The sequence below is a fragment of the Oculina patagonica genome, chromosome 4 (genome assembly GCF_052425735.1).
Source record: "Oculina patagonica isolate OP01 chromosome 4, crgOcupat, whole genome shotgun sequence".
In the NCBI taxonomy this organism is placed as follows: domain Eukaryota; kingdom Metazoa; phylum Cnidaria; class Anthozoa; order Scleractinia; family Oculinidae; genus Oculina; species Oculina patagonica.
This window is the reverse complement of record NC_135761.1, coordinates 17,506,401-17,517,321: the sequence shown is the minus strand read 5'-3', so window position 1 is coordinate 17,517,321 and position 10,921 is coordinate 17,506,401. Positions and strand designations below refer to the sequence as shown.

General features: G+C 41.0%; 1 protein-coding gene across 1 annotated transcript; it reads right to left on the bottom strand.

The window, feature by feature from the left end:
* Positions 1–3,205: 3,205 nt before the first annotated feature.
* LOC144651674 (uncharacterized) lies at positions 3,206–10,162 on the bottom strand. The gene is made up of 5 exons (XM_078511625.1): positions 10,036–10,162; positions 6,574–6,855; positions 4,140–5,895; positions 3,353–3,549; positions 3,206–3,321 (listed from the first exon to the last, which is right to left on the bottom strand). Exons 1-4 carry the CDS (start codon positions 10,084–10,086, stop codon positions 3,365–3,367), a joined length of 2,274 nt encoding a protein of 757 aa, XP_078367751.1. The 5' UTR covers positions 10,087–10,162; the 3' UTR covers positions 3,206–3,321; positions 3,353–3,364.
* Positions 10,163–10,921: the final 759 nt, after the last annotated feature.

Below are 10,921 nucleotides of genomic sequence, written 5' to 3'. Positions count from 1 at the left end.
CGCGAGAAATCTTGATACCCTAAGGATAAAACAAAGAAACCAAGAATGGGTTGTCTGCCAGTACTATACCGAAAAGAAATTACACTCATGTGATGAATAATGTCAATGTTGGCTAATCTTGCCAAGTCAGCACTTTGATTCGTAGTCTGTGAACAGCTCTTTCTTATAGCAAGTGACCTATCATGCTTTTTATATTTTTTTCGATTCGACCACTAAAGGTCGTTTGTGGAACCAGATCCAGTCTTCTTGTTGTATTCAAAGCGACTGTTGTAAGTTTTTGGCAACGCCCCCCCCCCCCCCCCTCCTCCCCCACCAATCATTCATTAACTCGCGGACCGCGTACTATACAGCAAGCCAATTTTTCCCCCAGAATTCAACCTTTTATGGAAAAAATAGAAGTGTCAAAATAGTAGAAAGAGCAAGTATATCGGCTTGGCATGCATGTTTTGAAAGATGCGGAAGCCGTTTACAATGTCTGACACTATTGTAACTGACGGTACGTTTTTGATCAAAGCCTCAACAGCTGAAAATACTTATACTTGATAACGACTTACCTCTGTGTCTTCATTAGAAACCCTTGATACCAAAGCAATATTGTCACCCGATGACCATTTTCTGCATGCAGGCGTTACCTTGATGACACGAACACGAGACCTTCTTCTGAATAGAGAAACGATAAAAAACTTCATGTAAACAACTAAGACAACAGAGGAGATCTGCAATGGCAGTTTTGGGTGTGTTTTGGCGTCTCGTTTTAAAATGAGCTCACGAAATCCGTACAATCAGTTCCAATAATTTTGCGGAAAAATGTACCGGTGAATGACGCAAGTCACAGGGGGAATGGGTAAACCTCGGAGAGGCGCGACGATAATGATGGCAATTTTCAACGGTGCATACCTCATGCAGTCTGACTCACTACGGCTTGCGTGACTTAGCCCCCCTCCCCCACCCCCCCCCCCAAAAAAAAAAATCTATACTGCATGCAAGAATAGTAGGTTAGTCTGCTTTGAGTTTCGATTGGTTTAATTCGCTTTTTGTGGGCTAAACGATTTTTGACAGTCATCAAAGAACTCTCCCATCTGTGCGGAAGAACCAAGGCCCCACTCAGCGGTACACCTTGTTGATACTTCAAGCCCATGCTTTGCTTGATAACCAAGCTTATCATGCCCGAACAATATTTAGACTCAATGTGCAACAAAACTGCACCAGATAAGAGTCATAATTACCTGTACTTGAAGAAACTCCACGACGCAATGATCACAACAAGAAGAAGAATAGTGAAACCCGCAGCGACGATGACGTAAAATAGCGAGGAAGACAAAACCGTTGACGACCTCGTGGACACCGCTGACCCAGAGAGGCCTGGTGGCAAGCTCGGGGAAACAACGTAGACCTCTTTGATTTCCGCTGATGTGACATTTTTAATGACGGCTTTGTTGATCATTACCGCCTCTTCCAGCGTGCGGCCTGGAACTGATCCTGAAATGGCATGTATGTGACGCGTAATTACAGTGGAACCCCGATATAACGATCCTCGATATAACGATATTCCCGATATAACGATGAATATTCTTTGTCCCGTCAAAAGTTACAGTAAAGAGTATGGGACAGAAACCCGATATAACGATCTTCGATATAACGATATTCCCGATATAACGATGAGAATTTAGTGCACCGAACGTAAAATCTTTCCCGATATAACGATATTATCAGTACTCAGTACCAATTTAAGCAAAACATTGAATTGAACACAATAACCTTACAGTAATCGTGTAATCTCTAATGTTTCTGCCAACCGCTTTGTACAATTATATACGAAAATGATACTGTGTTCTAAGCCTTTTTTATCAACTTTATCCTCTTTATCCTCCTTGTCATTCAATAGTTCTCTAAGTTTCAGTATCTTTGATTAAGTTAACCCCGATATAACGATATTTTCGGTTATTTTACGGCCATATCGTTATATCGGGAGTTTCGATATAACGATACCTCGATATAACGATATATTTTTACTGCTCCCTTGACATATCGTTATATCGGGGTTCCACTGTAATCACTTTATGGGTTAGCAAGAAGGAGGCAGTTAAAACCTAATATGTCGCAGATAAATGTTTCAGTGATTGCTTCACCTTTGACACTTGGAGGAAGTTTCACGGCGACTTCAACTGTTAGAGTTTCGTTTGTTAGCTGAGTCGCTTCCACTAAAATACTCTCAGAATCAAAGAGTGATCTAAAAAAAAAACAGGAAGAAAAGTGTTTGATCAGTCCCTTAATATATCATAAAAACAAGATATATATGCCACTGAGGTAAGTGATGAGCATTTGAATTTTGAAATTAGAAGCACAGTTATTAACACTGCCCTGTACGACACCAGGTCGGAACGTTCTGGTTTGTACGTTGCACTTAGAGGAGAGACTGACAGTTTAAATGCCAGTTCTAATTTCAAGCCCTTCGGCAGTTGACATTTTAACATTCTGGCCCTCTGTCAGTTGTCAGTAAGGAGCTCATTTGCCATACGATCCAGTGATACTTCGGGCCATTTGAGATGTAGTCAACACATCAGACCCTAATGGAAAAACCCTTCACCGCGCTGCGCTGCACTGCACTGTGTTGTTCATTTGTTAAAGCTGTTTGAATACCTGTAGGCATTTATTTTGACAATTGTACTGGGACACGGCCTAAACGCTTTTTATGCTCCTTTCAGCCGTGACTATAAAAAGAAGAAGTGCATAGAAGTAAAATTCGAGAATTTTACAGTGATTACACCAACCTATTAGGAGGAAACCAACTATCTGGCAGTCCACACTTAGAGTTTGCTTCCGATTCACAAAACTTGTTTAGTTTACTCGCGAAAAGAGATTTCAGATTGTCGAGAGCCTCATTCAGAAACTGTAAGAAAGAGAAACAAATATGTAAACACAACACTGGAGATTCATTTAATTTAACTAAAACTTCATGCGTGAGGCCACAAATGTCCCTTGAATTGCAAAACATCTATCTATGAATACAAATGTGAGGTTAGTTTTTCGACGCCACCATTTTTGGCAGAAAAAGTAACCCTTTCGTGCATGTACCTTCTACAGAAAATAGTACTCCTTTCACTATTCCTACAGTAGGAATAATGCATCCCTTTTCTATACCTTTGGAATGAACTAAAAGAAACGCCTTTTTAAAACTCCATGAATGTGCTTGTTTCAAACTCACCTTTTCTCCATTCCACTGGTGCCAGAACTTTATCACAATCCTCTCTTCGTTTTTATACTGCGAAGGCAAGGTTGGATGGGTCCATGGCAAGGTGGACTCTTCGGATGCTGGAATTGGTTTTTGTTGTTGTTGTTCGAATGTTGGTAGTACGCTCCTTTGTCACTGGCTCAGTAACTGGGTGGCTCCATGGCAAGGAGGACTTTTCGGATGTTGGATGTTCGGTTTGTTGTTGTTGTTGCTGTTGTTGTTGTTGTTGTTGTTGTTGGTGGTGGTGGTGGTGGGTGTTTTTGTCGTTGTTGTTGTTCGAATGATGGTTGTAGGCTCTTTTGTCACTGGCTCAGTTTCTGGAAAAATCATAGTGAGGAAGAAAGTTTTCAGCAAGGAAAAAAAGAAGCGATGTATTGTTCCTCCTTTCTTTCTTCTCTTAGAAAAAATATTTAAATTTTCGAAATGGATTTTCCTCCAGCATCCTTAACGCTTTATTTGATTCAAAGATTGCCAAAATTCAACATTGCTGAAAAAAAAAATCCTGAAACATCCAGTGCCACTTGAAAGTATTGCTCTATTGCTTGGCCTTATCCACGGCATTCTAATCATGACTAAGCTTGACCTTAGGAGTAGAAGGATTTACGCTAAACCATACTTAAGCCCCAGAAAAATAAACAAAAAAGTATACTTCTGAAGACCAGATTTTAAAAGAAGGCAAATGGAGTTGGGACACATTATTTACAAAAAGGAACAAGACAGAAACAATAGTGCATTGGTAAGTAAAATAAGAAAACTACGATATCCTACTACTGTAGAGGCTTACATTGTGTACCCCTGTTTGCTACTTTTACCACTTATTACTTTCTTGGTAAGTTCATTACAGAGTCGTAGAACCAACATGAGTACTTAGAAAAAATAGTACAAAGAATTCAAATTTAAAACTCACCCTTGTCGCAGAACTGCCCAGTCCAGCCTGGAAGACATATTCTGCTCCCGTTTCTAAGGTCACATGTGTAATGACCCGCGGATGTGTTCTGTGGCGAGCATTGTACGGAGCAGTGAGGACCGTACCAATCATCCAGACAGCTCCAACTCCCGTCCACTGCATTGCACTCGTAATGTCCTGTCGAGTCATTCCTAGCTGTACAATACACGCTACAATTTTGTCCGTACCAGTTCGGAAGGCAAGCCTTACTGCCATCCTTGATGTTGCAGTCATAATGTCCATCTGCATTGCCTCGCTTTGGAATACAGCGTGTCGAACAGTTCGGACCGTAAAAGTCCGCATGGCATATCTTGCTACCATCGCTAGGATCACACTCATAATGACCCCTAGAGTCATTTGTAGCCATACAGTGTACTAAACAGTTAGTACCATACCAATGTTTGTGGCATATCTTGGCTCCATCCTCGAGACGACAGTAATAATGCCCTTGAGAGTTGTTCATTGCTTTACAATACGTTTTGCACTCAGTCCCAAACCAATCTTCCAAACACACCTTAGTGCCATTTGTTCCGTCACACGTGTAATGTCCATGCGTGTCATTGTGAGGGGTACAGAAGAACGTACAGTGGCTTCCATACCAGTCACTATGGCACTGTTTTCTGCCATCGATCTTGTTGCAATTGTAATGACCAAAAAAATCACTATCTTTGGGAACACAGTACTTGGTACAGTTGTCCCCGTACCAATCTTGTTCACAAATTTTTTGTCCTGTCTTTAGATTGCAAGTGTACTGACCGCCTTTGTCGTTTCTGGGGGAACAGTACACGCTGCAACTTGGACCATACCAGTTACTGGCACAAAGTCGGCTGCCGTTAATTGTGCACTCTTGTCCACCCAGTGAATCATTCCTTGCCCTGCAGTACACGGTACAGTTTCCCCCAAACCAGTTCGGCAGACATTCCTTAGCTCCAGTACCACTGTGGCAAGTATAATGACCTGCTGAATCATTCCTTGGTAAACAATGAACATTACAGTCACCACCAAACCATCCATTAAAACACTCTCTTTTACCGGTGGTAATATTACACTTGTAACCCATGGAAGAATCGTTCCTGGGCGTGCAATCACAAAATGGACCATACCATCGTTGTAAACAAACTTTGTTACCAATCGAGTCACAACTGTAAGCAGCGTTCGAATCGTTGGTCTGTTTACAATAAACGTCACACTTGTCTTTACCGTACCAATTCCGCAAGCAAACTTTTTGCCCCTGGGAATCACAAGTATAACCCGCCAGCGAGTCATTCCTAGGGACACAGTGCACTTTACAGGAAGATCCATACCAACCTTGTAGACAAATCTTTCTCCCAGTGGCAGGCTCACATGAGTAATGCCCATGTGTGTCATCATCATGAGGCACACAGTACACCTTGCAACTGGCACCGTGCCATCCAGCTCGACACACCTTGTGACCAGTGGCTTTATCACAGGTGTAATGCCCAGCTACATCGTCATCATGTGCGATACAGTACTTCGTGCAGTTTGGTCCATAATAATTTGCATTGCATTGTATGTTATATTTCACCGTCATGGTGGAAGGATGACCACTCCCGCCGAGGGATATTGTTTTCCATTTGACTGACTCCATCCAAGGGGTCGGCGTCACGTTAAGTTTGTTGACATTGAGGCGATCAACGACGTCAGCTTCGGAAAAGTAGTCATAGTCATAGATGTCGATGGAAAAGCTAAGCACACCCTGTGCACATAATATGAAGTCATTTGTGTCAGTCGAAAGGTCATAGCTCGTGACTATCAGAAGATTGTTACTAGGATTACAAGACAAGCAGCTTGAGTAGGTGTGAATCCTCGAAAGTATGGGATTGGCCGTGTAACACGTTCCTGCTACCATTCTAAAAAATGCATGTGTATGCCGGAAGTTGCACTGCTTCATGGGAAAGTTCGCAGTACTAAGCGCATACAATTTATAAGATTTTCCAAATTAGCGATAATCCCTTGCATGCTTTCAGTTGAGAACCCGAAGATGACCTTTGATTTTGCTGGTTTGTCTTCATGATTACTATTCGAGCCCACATTATCTACCAGACAATTATGTTCTTGTGGAAATAACTGTGAAATGCGATTGATACAACAGCCTTGTTGAAGGGCCTTGAGGCAGGCAATGTAGGTACCAGCGCATGATAAGGCTAGGCCGGGGCGATTAATTCTCAACTTAAAGCTTAGTTTTTAAAAACGTAAATTATTGTCTCGCTTGCCCGCTCTCAGATATACGTAGTTGACATTTTAACAACAAAAATTGGGTTGTTCTCTCATTGTTAACCATTAAATAGTTAATGACAATGTAATTTTTAAACAACCAAATTTATCTACCAAGTTGCTACCACTTATGAAGAGACAAGATGCAAAAAGTCCTTACCTTCCAAGAACTAAAGCTTCCTTCCAAGGGATTTTTCCAGCCATTTCCAAGAGAATCGCCAGACGAAAACACCAAGTGCTTGTAGTTGTGATATGTCTTGGTTTTACCCGATACCAAGCAGCTGGCGGAGCTCGGTTTATCACGGATGCAAAACACAAAGTAATAGTTACAGTCTGCGCATGCTGGGTCACAGCAGTAGCCGCTGAGCAGCAGGCTACTTGGGTTTGAGAAGGACCGAAAAAGAAGAGACACGTGACCGCCTGGACCACACACTACACTGACCTGGCAAGAAAATGAGGCAAGACAGATATCAACATGTGAAATTTGGACGCTGAAGACGCGGGGTATACGGTGCAACACTGTTCGCAATATTGTTACAGCGATGTAACTGGTGCAGCTACCCGCGAGATTAAAAGCTCTCTTAAGCTTTTAATTCTACCGGTCTTCTAGTGTCGCAGTTGCTACTGTTTTTTTTTTTTTTTTTTGGGGGGGGGGGGGGGCAATGAGCATTGTTCCTGTTGTTTGTTCTGTTGTTCTCTGGTTCATGAAAGTCCTTGCGAGAGCTGCTTCCCGACCCATGCTACGAAGCATTTCTGAAAATTGCGTGGTGCCAAGGAAAAGAGGTCTATAGAATGGTTTCTGTGACTCTAATAGGAAATTGAATATTATTCTGAGCATGGGTCTACTTGTGTTCCCTCCCCACCAAGAGAATACGCTTTCCCTTTCATACACGCTAAGTAACACGACCGCAATCTAAAGGTGCCGACACACGAGAGGTTACGAATCTGGGACATGTCGCTGCGACATATAGCGGCGACAAAAACAATAGATCGTTTACACAAGTTGACATCGAGTTGAGGGGCATGTAGAAGGGAATATGTAGCAGAAGCAAAATTAACCTCTGATCAGCGCAGGCGATTGTTTTTTTCAAAAGGGCATGATCGCAGTTTAAAAAAAAATCACATGTACACTCAAGCCAATAATAGCTGTTAATATTGCGCGTGATATATATTAACAACTTCTCTGTGTTGAAAGTCCTTTAAGCTACAAGAGAAGTATTTAGTTACTCTGGCTTTTAACCTGTGTGTCGAAAAGTTTATTTCGATTCTCCTACGAAATTTTGTTGATCACTTTCTTAGCTTTATGTTAAGCTTAATCCTTTTGTACCGGATCTTAATTAAGTAATTAAGGCACAGACATGCAAGTTAGTTTTTTGTCTGATGCCACAAAAATAAACTCCTCTGCAATTTACACCTTTTTGCTATTGTTCGGATGCTCATTTGAAAAGAGAAAAGCTTAATCAATAAAAAGACCACCAGGAGGAGACAATGCTGTGCCACTTGTAGCTGTCGCACGTTTTCAGTCTGCATGGTTTTTAATAGACACAGGACGGTGATATTATGGCTTATAACACCAAGGATTATAACACCGAAATAAGTGGCTTATTTCACCACAAAGATGTCATCGCCCTTGCTATAGCAAACACGCAAATGTCGGATCACTAATAAAAAAAAAAAAATTTTTTTTTTTTTTTTTTATAAAATATAAAAAAAAATAATTCATTCTCTACTCCAATACATATTTGGTGTTCCCTTTATCAATATTCCATACCATTGCAATAGCAACAAATTACCTAGACAACAGATCCACTATAAAGTCTGCGTTTTTCAAAAAGCAATTAAAAGTACTAAGTGAAATTAGTACCCATATCAGCTTTCAGAAGTTACATCAGTCTTTAATGTATTTTTAAAAAAAGAACGAGGAACAAATTCCACACACATGCACGAACACGCCCTAACATATGAAAGGAACATTTTTTTTACCACCACTGAGAAACGAACAAAAAGGAAAATGTTGCTCTTGCAAAATGTTGATTCAAAGTTACTAACTTTTGCGTGTGAAATTGACTATGCGTGCCTTTCGCCTCTTATCCGCGGAACTAAGTACCATTTAAGAGGTTTAAGACAAGGGCATACGAAGTCCTGATGTTAGCAAGAAGAAAGCCGGGAAAAACGTTGGCTAGACTTTGAGTGAAACTAAAAACAACAATAGCGTAAAAAGGATTTGTTTGTTGTTTTGTCTCTTACAGCTCAGTACTGACCTCATTTTTAACCAACATATTGGCATTGCAGTGTTTTACGAATGTTCCGAACTGTAAAGATTCCCGAAAGGAGCCTTGACTCATCTTTCACACGTTGTAACTTATCTGTAAGCGCTCGTGATAATCTGCCGAAAGTAAATAAGTGTTTTTTTTTTCAATGTACCGATGATGATTTCAAGCCACCGTTTTAGTCAGGAGTTATAAAAATGGCTGAATTGAAAAGGTAAAAAGCGCAAACTTTTCTATTGTAAAATGTGCACAGCACGGAATTTTCGATTTCCTGGGAGAATCCTCCTGACCCCCGTGACAGCGGCACCTGGTACAGAATTTGAATTTGTTTTTCTTTTGTGAAATGACTGTACCTCGCGTGACAAATCACAGCATACTAGTTTGTACATCCGTGCCAATGTAAATGAAGTGATCGTAAAAGAAACAACTGAAGCCCTCTATCAATGCTTATACAAAACAGAGCTACTTAGTTTACAGTAATAATAAAGTTAACCTTCTTTGAGTTTTGAGACCAACTAGTCTAAAAAATACAGGAATCTTCCTCGTCGATTGTCATAGATTTCAGTCGTTTATCTTTGTGAGTTAGTGCTATAACAAGACAATATCAAATACTTACTGATTCTCAGTTCTATTATTTTAACATTTTGTCCCTTGTAACAGCCTGCGAATACAACCGCGTCTCATCGTTTCGATCTAGGTCGCTTGGGGTGTACCTTCGTGAGTTTGAATGGCAACCCTTTCGAACGGCCCTAGCAGCTAGAAGCGACGAGAGGCGGCTGTCATATTCGCAGGCTCATGATACTGATCCAGGTTTTCTTTCTTTTGAGGCATATTCAACTGTATGCTTGACGGTGTATTTATGCTATAAAGGTGAACTCGATGTTGATAAAACTTAGGAACAATAGCTGTAAGCACCACTGACACGGCAACTCAAGAGGGAAGTCTTAGGACAATTTCCCTTTTATACATACTCCCTTTCTTGTTTTGACGATTGATCGCTTGCCTTTTTCATAACAATGTGTGGACGGCGGATATTCTTTCAGCGCAAACTGAGAAGCAACCTGCACGAACCGCTTATAATGTCCAATTTGTGCGAGCTTGAGTTCGTTAAGACCTTCTTACATCCTCGACAACAAAGCGCTTATAATCTTTTTTACACGCCATTCCTTACCTCGATTCGATTTAATTTGAGCAGATGCTTGGAAAAGACTGTTTAAAAACTCATGTCGGTCTTTGATCCACTGATTGAGGCCGATTGTCTTTTCCTGCGATACGCGACTGTTGATATACCGCAGCAGTTTACGAAAGACGCATTGTCTTTTGTGCCATTATCTAGATATATTGTAACTCACCGTAAAGACCGCCAATACAAGGAAGCTAGACAGCAACAGCGAAGGACACATTTTGGTGCAAAGTTGTGTTTTTTAAAGGAGTAAACAGTGTCATCTGAACTCGAGGTAACAGTTAACTTGACAGTCCGCAGTCTTTACTAAGCTTTTATTTTGATTTCCCTCAAGTGGAGAACTTGCGAAATACTCAATGTTTGTTTTCGGGTACACTGGAATAGAGGGCGTGGTCAAAATATAGAAATTAGCCATGCTGTTTTGTTTTGATCGACGTTCCAAGCTAATCTTTTCTCGGATTTATGCCCTGGAAAATCCCTGCGGAGAACGGGATAAGCCCTCGGAATTATTGGTGGGGGCGTTTACCGCACGCTTCTGGAAAACTTTAACTTATTGAGTGAAAGAGTGCAACACATAAATTATTTTCCTTTGCTACTTTTCTCTCTTTTGTAAAGTGGAGGAATATTATCTGGAACAATTACAACCTATCTCTGACGAAAGGCAAAATCTACAACCCCGTGACTATTGTAGCTAAAACAGCTCAAACTCACATCGTTTGGGTTGGTACATACACACTTCGTACGTTATATAGGGGGGTTAATATTCCCACTTCCGTGAGTCCCCCCCCCCCGGCCTCTTGTGGCTTACCACTGTTTATACCGTGACTAGGAAAGGATGATATGGAACTGGCAGTGAAGATCGTCCCCAGTTTTACGTATATTAAACCTTGAACATGCAATAGTCAACAATCATGCTACCGAGTGATGTGACTGAGATTTGTTTAGGGTAAAGGCGCACATCTATTTAGAGCGTTTTGCTTCAGGATTGTTTTTAATATGACCGTTTACTCTTGTATAACCGTTTTACATGGGCCATCGAACCAGTTGGGTTGTTC